This window comes from Gavia stellata, unplaced genomic scaffold (genome assembly GCF_030936135.1).
Source record: "Gavia stellata isolate bGavSte3 unplaced genomic scaffold, bGavSte3.hap2 HAP2_SCAFFOLD_59, whole genome shotgun sequence".
In the NCBI taxonomy this organism is placed as follows: Eukaryota; Metazoa; Chordata; class Aves; order Gaviiformes; family Gaviidae; genus Gavia; species Gavia stellata.
The window spans coordinates 181,024-194,408 of record NW_026776859.1 but is presented as its reverse complement, the minus strand read 5'-3'; the positions used below and the strand labels follow the sequence as shown (position 1 = coordinate 194,408).

Here is a 13,385-nt window from a genome sequence, read left to right as displayed (position 1 = left end):
TTAAAGAGCTGCTGCGAGTGAGTCAGCACTGACCCAGCATTAGACATACCTGTATACATGCAACAGGCAAGGCAGAGCAGATTCATTCCACAGGAGAAGTGACCTGAATCTAAAACGTTGTGTAGGAACGTAGTAATCACAAATAAAAACAGCAATAATGATAGTGATAATTATAAGGATAAAGATGATGAAAATTATAAATATAATTATAATGATGTTAATGATAATAAAACCCTTCACAAAGTATAGGCTTTGAATGCGTTCCCATGGGAGTCATTTGTGGATAGATGGGAAGTTTATGACTACTGAAAAAAGTCCTTGAAATCACTGTCCTCACAACACCCTTGAGCTCCTGGTTCCTCATGCTGTAGATGAGGGGGTTCACTGCTGGAGGCACCACCGAGTACAGCACTGCCAACACCAGATCCAGAGACTGGGAGGAGATGGAGGGGGGCTTGAAGTAGGCAAACATGGCAGTGCTGAGAAACAGGGAGACCACGGCCAGGTGAGGGAGGCACGTGGAAAAGGCTTTGTGCCGTCCCTGCTCAGAGGGGATCCTCATCACGGCCCTGAAGATCTGCACATAGGACAGCACGATGCAAACAAAACACACAAATGATAAACAGGCACTAAACACAAGAAGCCCAACTTCCCTGAGGTAGGAGTGTGAGCAGGAGAGCTTGAGGATCTGGGGGATTTCACAGAAGAACTGGTCCACAGCATTGCCCTTGCAGAGTGGTAATGAAAATGTATTTGCCGTGTGCAGCACAGCATTGAGAAACCCACTGCCGCAGGCAGCTGCTGCCATGTGGACACAAGCTCTGCTGCCCAGGAGGGTCCCGTAGTGCAGGGGTTTGCAGATGGCAACGTAGCGGTCATAGGCCATGACAGACAGAAGGGCACACTCTGCTCCAAGTAAGAAGAAAAGGAGAAAGACCTGTGCAACACATTCTGGGTAGGAGATGGCCCTGGTGTCCCAGAGGGAATTGGCCATGGCTTTGGGGAGAGTGGTGGAGATGGAGCCCAGGTCGAGGAGGGAGAGGTTGAGGAGGAAGAAGTACATGGGGGTGTGGAGGCGGTGGTCACAGGCTACGGCGGTGATGATGAGGCCGTTGCCCAGGAGGGCAGCCAGGTAGATGCCCAGGAAGAGCCAGAAGTGCAAGAGCTGCAGCTCCCGCGTGTCTGCGAGTGCCAGGAGGAGGAACTGGGTGATGGAGCTGTGGTTGGACATTTCATGCCTCTGGGTATGGTTTTCTGTTGCGGAGGAAAAGACAGTACTCAGTTAAGGCAGACTTCTCTGAGCAAAACATATTGCATGTTTCATATCAACGCCACACTCAGACTCTCTTTTCAGGAAGTCCTCTCTGCAGCTCCCTCACTCGAGCTCTGGGTTTTGCTGCCTGAGGGGACCATTGGGAGCAGGGACTCTGTAATGGGCTCCTGAGGAGTCCTTCTTGCTGTGCAGCGAGAGGCAACGTGGAACGCAGAGTGATAGCAAATTAAACGCCCTCGTGATATACCAAAGAGCTTTCGGAATTGTTGTTTGCAATTTGCCCAACTGCAGGTCAGAGCTGAGGGGATTTTGTTTTGTTTATCTTGTTCTAGTTGCACTTTCCTCACTGAGGAGTGGGTTTGGCTGGTTGAAATCCCTGGCATTTCTAATGCACTCCCAGAGAAATCCAGTGGGTCCTGAGAGGCAAAGGGACGGTCCCTTCGTGCAGAGAGAGGAGAGCTGCTCTGCCCATCACTCCTGTTCTCAGCTGCCCCGTGCTGGCAGCCTGGAGCTGGAGGATGATCACACTCAGGTGTTCCCCTAAAAAGACACTGGACACTGCTGAGTGCAGAGGAACCCAGGTTCAAAGAGCAGATGACAGACTCCGCGCCTTTTCTCAGGGCACCTAAGGAGGGTCTCATCTCTCCCTCCCAGACTGGGACACGGAGGGGTCATTGCAGCTGCCCACACGCAGCTGCCCAGCAGCATTTCCATGGCCTTGGCACCGAGGTGCATTCTCCGTGGGGATCCCAGGCAGCACAGAGATCCTATGGGAGGGCTGTGCCCTTCTGGAGGACACCCTGCAGCTGGAAATCAGGGGTTTGTCCTTCTCTGGGCTCTGGCTGCTGCAGGGGCAATGCCTGCCCGAGACCCCATGGGCTTGAGGGCAGAGGCTCTGCTTAGGCTGGGAAAGGAGACCAGGGAGGAGTTCACAGAGTCACAGAGTCACTGAAGTTGGAAAAGACCTGTAAGATCATCAAGTCCAACCACCAACCCAACCCCACCATGGCAACTAAACCATGTCCCGCAATGCCATGTCCACACGTTCCTCGAACACCTCCAGGGAGGGTGACTCCACCACAACCCTGGGCAGCTTGTTCCAGTGTTTCATGACTCTCTCAGTAAAGAAATCTTTCCTAATATCCAGCCTGAACCTCCCCTGGTGCAACTTGAGGCCATTGCCTCTAGTCCTGTCGCTAGTCACTTGGGAGAAGAGGCCAACACCCACCTCTCTGCAACCCCCTTTCAGGTAATCATAGAGAGTGATAAGGTCTCCCCTCATCCTCCTCTTCTCCAGGCTGAACAACCCCAGCTCCCTCAGCCGCTCCTCAATCAGACTTGTGCTCCAGACCCCTCACCACCGTCGTTGCCCTTCTCTCAGTTGCTCAGGGGAAGGGGTCTGAGCCGCGGGGACAGCAGGGAGGTGCCCACATCCGCCTCCCCAGCGTTTCTGGCAGCAGCTCCCTCTCACTCCCTGCCCGTGTCTCTGCTGCTTGGAGCTGCTCCTGCCAGGAGCCGTCTCCCTTTCCCCAGCTCAACTCCCGGTCACTGCTCACACACCCCATCCCAATTGCTCTGCGCTCACCTCTGCCTGCAAACACCTCCCAGGGGCAGAGCACTTGCCAGGGGCATCTCTGCCTGTGCAGGGGCCAAAGACCTGATCACAGAAAACCTGACATGGCTGGAAAGGGGAGGCTGTTGCTGAGCTGATGTGCTTCTTGAGAAGTCCCCTTAGAAATGTCAAGAGGTAGAGCTGAAGCTGTGAGCAGCCTTGACCCATGCAGCACCCTCTCAACAGCCGAAGTACCCTGCCCTGATGAGGGTCACTCCTTCCACCCACAGCTTCTCCCCACAGCGCTCTGGGGAGCTCCCCGGGCAGGCTGAGTGCTGACCCTGGCAGACAGCAGCGTCCCTGCCCCAGCACACAGCCCCTGGGACACAGGGACCCTGCTCTGAAGGACAGCCCTGGGCACCCCTGGCTGCACACCCACCTTCACAGCCCTGCAGCCATCCCTGGGAGAAGGCAGCGAACGTGCCCTGTCCTTCTGACGGTGCCGCAGGGAAGCCCTGCTCTGGAGCACGTCCTCCTCCTCTACGCTGGAGAAACTGAGAGAGTCCTGACAGATCCCGTCAGCTCTCAGATGTACCAGGTTCAGGAGATCCCTCCAGGAACTGAAGCTGCACTGCCCTGCACCCAGAGACTTCCCATGTAGAGAGAGGGCTGTGACGATCTCTCCCCCAGTCAGCTCTCAGCACCCTGCCGCTACCAACTGCCTTTCAGCTCTCTCTGCCTCCCTCCTCTCCCCTCGGTGCCTGCAGGCAGCGCCCTCAGCCCTGCTCCTGGGCAGAGCTGTCTCTCTGCAGCGCTGCCCGCTTGCCATCAGCTCCCTCCCTCCATCCCAGGAGCCCAGCCCAGCTCAGCAGCAGAGGACCAGCCCAAGGCGGCACTTTCTCTGCCCCCTCTGGGCTCCCTCCAGGTGTCCCTGGGGCTCCAGGGGAACCTGCTGTGAAACAGGCTGAAGAGATCACTCATGTTCCCTCCCGCAGCTGGGGAGAGAGACTTCTTTCCAGCTGTGACATTTCTCCTTTCAGAGACACACTTAGGCACGAGAATCCCCTTTCCTTGTCCCGTCGTTAGACAGGACACCCAGAAACTTACAGGGAGGGATCTCCTCTAACCCTGCTGAGGGAAGGGATTCACTTGGGTCATTCAAGACATCCCATCCTGGGTTTGGAGTTATGGGCCTAGAAGAGGACTCAGCTCCCTCCAGGCACACCACAAACCCCCAGGAGGTGGGATTCCTCTTGCTTCTGTTCACATGTGCACATAGAAGGCACCTGCATGTGAGCTGTTCGTCTCAGCTCTCATGTCAGTTAATGGAGATTGAGGGAGTTGTTCAGGTGGGAACACCTGGTGACATTTGAGGTGACACCAGAGCTTCTCCAAGCTATGTGCAGGTGAGTGCAAGCTCTAATGGAGCAATGCTGAGAGACAAGGCAGCATCTGGGGGCATCCTCTTGGAGCCTGGAGGGGAATTCCTTTGGTAGAGGGAAATGACAGCAGATGTTTACAGTTAGGACAACTAAAACCTTCCCTTTCCCTTATGTCCACAGCACCTACAGAGGTAGTCAGCTGCCCAGATGGAGCCAAGTCCCTCTCCTTCTCTTCTCCATCATCTGTATTTCCTAGATCTCCACGGACTGTAATGGCAGTTGTCTCAAGGACATCCCCCAGTGCTTAACCTGGTTCAGGGCAGCTGCTCAATGGCCACACACAGGCCTGGAGTGCTACACGAGATGCCAGGGCTCTCCAGCACAACGGCCTGTGGCTGGCAGGGACAGCAATTCTTTGCACAGGTGCCAGGCCAACAAAGGTGATCTTTGCCTGAATCTGGTCCTTGCGAAAGAGGCAGTGCTGATGAGGGATGTGAAAACCAGTGTGAGCCTGGGCTGTAGTGACCGTGAAATAGTGGGGGAAGAGTTTAGCCTCTTCAAGGGATTTTTAGTTGTAAGCCCATGGGCAGCAGAGCTCCGTACAGCTGGTCTTTCAGGAAAGCATCTTCAAAGCACAAGGCGTTTCCAGACCGCTAAGCAGGAAAACAACCAGCCATTTCAGGAGAGCAGCTCCGTTAAAGAAGGAACTCATTAAGAAGTTTCATAGAAAAACAGAAGCATTCCGGAGGTGGATGCAAGGACTCAGGGACAAATTTAGAAATGGGGATGGCTTTAGGGAAGCCAAAGCTTCCCTGGTGTGGACCCTTGCAAGAGGTTCGAGGGCATCAAGTGGAGCTGTTAGCCCTTCCAGAAAGAGTTTTAGGAAAAAACAAAGACGATGTGTAGCCACTGCTGAACTTAGTAAGAGCAGGTGTAGACAGCTCTGAGATACTCTATATCTCCTTTGCCTTAGTCTTCCCAGCAAGGTCTCCCAAGCCTTTGCGCCTTGAGGCAGGACTCCGGAGGAAAAGAACCAGCAGTGGATGTGGATCAAGTCAGGGGTCACTTGAGCAAGCGCAATCCTTTCTGGTCACTGGGGCTGGAGGGGCGGCATCCCAGGGAGCTGAGCGAGCTGGCCTTTGTCACAGGGAGAAAACTCTCCATCACCTCTGAAAGGTCATGGAGACTGGGGAACATCCTGATGACTGGCAGCACCTTTGTACATTGTACGCACCTTTCAAAAATGCCCAAGGGATGAGCAGGGGAACAGAAGGCTGTGCCCCCGAGGACGTCCACTCGCGTCCCCTTTCTGGGTGTCTGAAAGGAAGGTGACGGGATTTACCCAGGGGAGATTGTGCCTGGCCAGCCTCTTTGCTCTTTCTGAAGAAAGGAGAGGATTGCTGCACGGGGGAGAGCAGTGGTTGTCTTCTACCTGGAGGTCAGCAAAGCTTTCGCCATCATCCCTCACAATATTCAATGTTAGGATATTATGGTCTGCATGGGGGGATAGGTAGATGGGTAAAAACGAGCTGGACAGGTGGGCTCAGAGGTACGTGGTCAATGCGTGGTTCTCTGCCTGCAGGCATCTAGCTAGCAGGGTCCTGCTGGGGTCTACCCGGCAACCTGCCCTGTTTAACGTCTTTTTGATGACCTGGAGGAGCTGAGAGAGGGATTATTCATAACATTTGTAGCAGAGACCACATTGAGGAGAACAGACACTACACTGGAGGGCAGGGTGGCCATCCCAAGGGGCATAGACAGGCTGGAGGGATGGACCAGTAGGAACCTCATGGGGTGACAGTGATGTGGGCAAGCAGGGGTGGTGGATAAAATCTTCTAAGGAAGAGGCAGAGGCATCGGGCAGTGTAGGACAGCCTGTGGTGGGGATGGCCCCGTTGCTGGGGCTGGCACCTCCCAACAGAACTGAAATCCTTGTCCTTTCGACTATGGCTGCTGTCTCTTCCACCGAGGTCCCCAAGAGGACACCAGGTCCCTACAGCTCCAGCGCTTTCCTGTCTCTTCACCCACCCACTCATTCCATAGAGCCTCAGAGGAGTCCTCCTGCTGTCCTGCACTTGGCATCGTATGCCCCCACATCTCACTGCCCCCAGCAGCAGCCCTGAGCATTCCATATGGAACAGATCCCCATTCCTAGGGGGTCAGGGCTTGAACATCCTGCTTGATCACAGAATAACAGAATCACTAAGGTTGGAAAAGACCTGTAAGAACAGCAGGTCCAACCATCAACCCAACACCACATGCCCACTAAACCATGTCCCGCAGCGCCACATCTACTCGTTCCGTGATGAAATGCATGAAGGCCTTTCACAGTTGCCTCCACATTTGATTTTCCACCTGTAACCAGTGCCTCTGAGTTCCTGCTTCAGCAGCCCCCAGGGATCGTCCCTTTTCTGGTCATTCCCTCCATGGCCTCTTCAGCGATGGCCCTCGCTGGGGCCCACTAACACCCTCAGAAACCTGGAGGCTGTGTGCTGACTTTTACTTCTCCAGAGCCTTGTTCAACCTTCCTGCAGTATCTGCAGTTCAGGAACTTGGCACCAGAGGGCTCCTTAACATGCAAAACTCACTAACAAGCCAAGGCTCTGCGCAGAACTTTCCCTAATTCCTCAGTCCTTGTGGGGTTCATTTGAGAGGTTTGCGGAGTGTAGTCAAAGTGAAAAGTTTGATACTCAATATCAGTAAGAAACAATTTCATCTCTTTCCAATTATTCTTTTTCTGCTTATTCATTAAGTGATGTCAGCAAACTCCAATTCTTATTGATACAGAACACCTCCTGATAGAGTCCTAATACCTATGGAAGTCAAGACCCTGTACGTCAGACACCCTATGGGCAGCCTTTGTCCCTCCCTCCAACCCCACCAGTTCTCTCATCAGCCACCTGGGACTCGCAGCACCTTTCTTCAAATTGGAGCTTTCTCCACTGCAGTCAGTAGCTGCATGTTTCAGCCCATGGACACCAACTCCCACTTGCTTTATTTGGAGAATGAGCTGCACGCAGATACAGAACAATCGTTCTTTATTCCAAAACCCAAAACCAAAAGAAGGCTTGGTTCAATAAAAAATAAAACACACTGCTCTGCTGTACATTAAGTCCACCTGACCTCCTGTGGAGTCCACTTTCCACAGTGGATGCCCTTAGGCCAATAAAAACATATGTGAGAAAGACCTTTGTGTAATAATTGTGTAAGAAGGCTTTGACACTTGTCTGTAAATTCTCATGATTTTTTTACAGGCCATGGCCATGGACCAGCAAGGTAATGACACTTTCTCTCCCTCTATGTAAACACAGATTTATACATCTTGTCCCTTTTGACTGGTAACATTTGGGTTTCCTCAAGTAGCTACTGATTTGGTTCCTATCCACTGATGGCTGTTTTCCTCTCGAGTCCTGCCTTGGGGCACCAAGGCCTGGGAGACCTTGCTGGTGATAAGAGCACATAAACTATCTCAGGTCTATTTAGACCGACTCTCACTAAATTTAGGGGTGATCCCATGTCTCAGGTCTATCTAGACATCCTCTTACTAACTTTAGGAGTGATCCCATATTATCTTTACTTCTTCCTTCACTGTCCCTGAAGTAGTAACAGCTCGTTATGGTGCCCTTGAATTCACTTTCAGGATTCAACTGAGTTTTGCTATAGACCATTTCCGCGCTTGGAGGACGTTGTCCTTGAAGACCAGCTGTACGGACCTCCGCTGCCCTTCAATGCTGCTGACCATGAGACCCCACTACAACTCCCCACAATAGGCCAAAGTCTGCTCCTCTAAGATCCGGCATCTGCAGTCCCTATTTTCCTTCCTCACTCTCCTCGGGAGCTGGGACCCCACTATTTCAGTGTCACGACAGAAAAGGCTTACGCTGACCTTCAGTTCACTGGCCAGCTCTTCCTTGCTGGCAAGTGTCAGATCCAGGTTGGCATGACCCTTGTTGGCCCATCTGGCAGCAGTGCTAAGACGTTCTCCCAAGACACTCCAGAAGCTGCCTGGACTGTCTGCATGCTGCTGCGTTCCTCTTCCAGAAAATGGCAGGGTCATTCAAGTCCCCAGTGAGGACCAGGCTTCTACATGCCGAGATGCTTCCTTGGGGTGCTTAGAAAAGTCTATGCCAACTTCCCCACCGTGACTGTGGGTTCCTCGTCTCCCACCACGATGTCACCTTCACTGGCCCCTCCTCTGACCCTCACTCACAAGGGCTCACCCAACTTGTCCCTTGCCCCACAGAGGAGCTCCAGACATCCCAGCGACTTCTTCCCTCTGAGGGAACCCCACCCCAGGTCCTTCCAGCCTGTCTCTCCTGAACAGCCTCTGCCCATCCATTGCAGCACCCCAAGCTGTGTCACTTGTCCCCCCATGCCTTGGCCGTTACTCCACGGATGTCAAAAGCACAGGCTCCAGCTCGTCCTGGCTGTGCCCTGGCTGAGGGCATCAGTGCGCATTTGGGCTGTAGCCCCTCCGGTGTAGCCCCAGGCCAAGCTCTGACTTGTCTTAGGGAAAGCTGGTACCAAGTGTCCAAGACCCCGTCTGTGCAAAGGCTTTGCTTCAGAGCAGAGATGTGCGGGAGTGGACCCCAGATGGAAACATCGAGCTGAAATGGGATGCCAAGAGAGTGAGCAAACCCTGCTGTGCCAAGGCCAGAGAGAAACAGGGCTGGGGAGTGCAACCCTGGCAAGAAACGGGTTTTTTGTCAGTGGTGTCTGTGCTGCCCCTGAGGGCCTTTGCCAGAGGTGAAGCTGATCTCCAGGAATGCCAAGGTGCTGCTGACAGGCCCACTGTGAAAACTCTTCCTTGACTATATTATCCAGGGGGAGAGTAAGGGTTGGTGGAGAGAAAAACCAGCAGTTTGGAAGCGTAGGCACACGCGTGGCGACCCCGGTGCGATGAACTTCCTATTCCTGGACTGCCCTACATCGACTGGCTAGAGAAGGGACAGAGCTTGCCCCACGGCAGTGGTGGCAATCAGTCTCTTGCACAAAGGCACTGCATCTGTCTGCAATGCTGTCTGGGTGGTCTGACACACACTCGCTCTGAATGGGGATGGCTTTCCTGTGTGGGGCTATTCCTGTCACTGCCAACGGCACGCAGCTGTGTGTGAGAGCTGTGGTATGTCGCGTAACATTACAGGCTTGAAATTGGAATTAAATAGAGTAACTGCCCTGAATTATCCCTATGTGGGGATGTTCTTGAAATCACGCTCGTTATAGTCAACGGAGATCTAGTAAAGCTGGCTCAAAACCTGGCTGATGACAGGTGTGTCAAGGTCCCATTGGATGGAACCTCCATCAGTTCAACTTTTAAAGCATGTGTGCCAATGGTCGTCCTGAGTCATGCTGCTTCTAACAAGACCATAATTTCCCCAGTGGGGTCTGTTTTGCCCATGACAGCAATTGGTAAATGAATTGGTCAATAAATGGCCCTCCTCGGGGTCATGGATAGAGGTGTTACACTGCAGAGGGCTCAGGAGAGTCCCCTCTGCTGCCCCACCATGCCCCAGTACGTCCCACTGGCCTCCACGTAGGGTATGACCCCTTCACCACTGTACTCTCAGCCTTATTCTCCACCTGGTGCTTTGCCCACTTGTTTGTCTAATCGTCCAGACTGTAAAGGCCTCCCTTGGGTACAAGAATACCGAGGGAGACCATGGCAAAAGTCTTGCTGCAGCTGAGGTAAATGCCATCCACTGGTCTCCCCTCATGCACAAATGCAGTTACTTCATCAGGAAGGCAATCAGGTTGGCGAGGCATGATTTACCCTTGGCAAGTCCATGCTGACTGCTTTTGGACGCATTCCCTGCGTTGCACTTTTGGCCCCTTTCAAAGACAGGAGCAACGTTGCCTTTCCTCACTTACAAGAGACCTCTATTGATCCCATGCCCCTTCCCAAGGGATATTCCAAAGAAATATTGATCTTCCCCTGTAACTTCATTACCGCTTTCCTGCCTGTGACATGGTGTCTCGAATTTCTCTAGTTTTTCATATATTTGCACCTGTCCAGGATAGAGTGACCATTTCTAAAGTCAACTTTTCAGATGCAGACTGCCCAGACAAAGGCCTTTTCCATGATTCTCCAGTTTTCTCCTCCCCTTATTCTTTGTCCATTCAGATACCTCTCACCTATGCTGCTGCCTTGAGCTTCAGGGAGTTAAAAGCTTGCCTGTCTTTCAGTAGTCTAATTGTCTCTTTAGCGTACTCTTTAGTTATGTCCATCTCTGTCTTTTTGTACCTATCAAAAACATTTCTGATCAGATGATCCCTTGTAGAGAGGCAACTTGTACTGAGCATATGGTTACAGAGTGTGTTTTACTGTTTATGAAAACTCATCATGCTTTAATTTTCTTTCCTTACAAATAGGAAAGACTCTTCTGTGCCTGTGTGCAGCCAGTTCTCGAAGGAGAGCGGGTGGGAGATGGTGCCATGGAGCTGTAACCTCCAGCTGCAGACTTCAGCGGAGAAGTCTGATGCAAGGAACAGTGATGTAAGCCCCAGGAGGCCAAAGACAGAAATGGCGAGGTTGGGGAGGTGAGGAGCAAAGTTGTCCATGCAGTGTCAGACCCCAAGGGACTGCTTTTCCTGCCTGTCCAGACCTCCTGAGGAGACATCCTGGCTCAATAGCACTTGGAGAATGCTGCTATCACCCCTTCTCTAAACTGAAAAGCAATCAAAAATATCCTTGAAAATATTAGATGCACTTTGAAATCTCCCTCCTTAACTACACTATGAAACCTCTCTAATTAGCTGTACAAGTCCTGAAGACTTGAAGAAAATTACAAGAAGAGACATGGCTCGTTAGGGCTTTCTGTATTCTAATGAGCCCCACGGTGTATTTGGTGCTGAGTCCGTGAACCTCAGATACTGAGAGAAGATTGAACAAAGTGCTCAAGAAGTCAGAAGCAAAACTCCAAGGGCCTTGAAGCATTAATGAGCCCCACTGAGGGCCATTCCTGACAAAGCCTCCCCAAGGACTTGTTAGAGCAGAGAATTGGAGGCCATGATTGCAGGTAGGCAAAGGCACTGGGCAGGTGGCTCTCATGCTGAGAAAACCCTTTGTTTCTTTCATGAAGCAGAAAGGCCAAACCCTGGGAAGGCAGATCTTGTCCCTCACGTGTGGCTCAGAGCTCTTCTTGGGGGCAGTGGGATGTGAGGGTGAGCAATGCCAAGTGTAAGAAAATTCTATGACACCTCCTGGCCTCCCCAGGCAGGGGAAACAAAGTCCAGAGCCTCAAAAGAAAGTTTCTGCTGGTAGGCCTCGGTGGAAGAGGCAACTGCCATGGCCAAGGGGACAAAGACCTCGGTCCTGTTGAGCCTTTTAGTCTCTCCAGAGCCCTTGGCCCGTGCCTGCACCTCTTTCCCTTCAGGCTGTAGACACCCATCTTGCTTTCCCACCTAGCTCTCACCCCAGCATTTCTATACCTTCACGGATGTCTCTCCACCCTCACTGGCTTTTCCTTGAAATACAAAGCCATGGGATGGTCCAGACTCCCTCTGGATGACCTCTTGCACCACAATGTAACCTTTGGATTAAGACTTCTTTTTCCTCACCTCAGCTATGAACCTTCCAAGCTGCACTTTGTGCAGGTTTCCTTCTCTTCCCACTACCAACAAAAGCTCCAGCCTCCAAGTTGCAGGCTACAACTGCAGTACCCTGAGCCTCTACTTCACCAGCCTAAAGAAGCCCAGGACCTTCAGCCTCTCCAAAAAACCCCCCACCCCATCCTGGCAGATTTCCTCCAGATCCTTTCCAGTTCCTCCCCATTCCTCCAGACGGGGGAACCCCACACCCAGGCACTCTAGTCCAGACGTGGCCACAGCAGTGCTGAGTCAAGGGGGATGAGGACTCTCTTGTCTGGGTGGCCACACTCCTCCTAAGGCAGCCCCGTATGCAGTTGGCCTTATTAACTTTGAGCATGCACCACTGGCTCATATGGCACCCCTTGGAACACCCAGGCCCTTCACCTCAGGGTCACTCCTGAGCTGTTCAGGTCCCAGCCCGCCCTCATGGTTGGGGTTATTCTGGCCCAAAAAAAGGACTCACAACTTCTGCTTCTAAAACTTCATGAGTTTTCTACTGCCAAATCCGAGAGCTTCTCAAGGTCCCCCTGGAGTCAAGCTCTGTTTGGACAGCTGTCAATGTGTGCATACAGATGGCCCACCAGATTAGCGGTGCCTCAGACAAGATCTCAGCAGGAAGAATTGCAGGACACTAGAGACAATAGAAGACATACTAGTGTAATGGAATCGCTGGCAAAGGTCGAAACATCCCTGGTGACAAGCTCAGAAACACCAAAGGAAGGTACAAAGGAAGCCAAACTGGGGCCAGGGAGGAAAGGGTAAAGAGAGATGGGCTGTCTGCATGGGAGGGTACAAGGATGGTCAAGGGCAAGAGATTGTGAGGAGGAAAAGAGGGAAAAAGGAAAGAAAAAGTGAAGGAAATGAAATGGTCAGGGCTGTTTGGGGTACCTGCCAAGCAGCCCTGCACCTGAATAATAATGCCTGGAGTGGGACAAGAAAGTCACAGATCACCTGACCAAACTTCCTTCTGTCTGACTTCAGCGGTCAGCAGGAACCCGAGTGCTTTGCCTCCCATCCTGAAGGCAAGATCTGTGGTGGATGGAAGCACAGAATCATTCATGCTGGAAGGGACCTCAGGAGGTCTCTAGGCCAACCTCCTGCTCTCAGCAGGGTCAGCTATGAGGTCAGAGCTGGTTTCTCAGGGGATGAGTCATTGTGGGCTTTAAAAGCTCCAGGGATGGAGATGACACAAGCTCTCTGCGAAATCTGCTCCGGTGCTTGACTGTCTTGATGGGGAGAAAGTTTTTCCTGTCTGGTTTCAGCTGATGTCCATTGGCCCTCATCCTCCCATCATGCACAACAGTGAAGAACCTGGCTCTATTTTCTTGCTGGTATCCAAGAAGATGTGGGAAGGCTGTTATTAGGTCTCCCCAATGCCTTAATACCTCCTGGCTTTGCACCTTGGGTGGACAACACAATCCTGGGCTTCATTAGGAAGAGCACTGCCAGAGGGCTGGTGGAGATCATCCTTCCTCTCCACTCAGCCCTGCCACAATTTGTCTTGCACTCTTCCCTCAGGGTTTTCCACCCTACCCCCTCACTCACACTGCAGCCAAAGCGACCATCCACATCTCCCACCAGTCCTGCCTTG

At 52.3% G+C, this 13,385-nt stretch overlaps 1 protein-coding gene across 1 annotated transcript; it reads right to left on the bottom strand.

The window, feature by feature from the left end:
- Positions 1-217: 217 nt before the first annotated feature.
- LOC132321340 (olfactory receptor 14J1-like) lies at positions 218-1,231 on the bottom strand. The gene has a single exon (XM_059834848.1). The coding sequence runs from the start codon at positions 1,229-1,231 to the stop codon at positions 218-220; it is 1,014 nt and encodes a 337-aa protein (XP_059690831.1).
- Between the last annotated feature and the right edge of the window lie 12,154 nt (positions 1,232-13,385).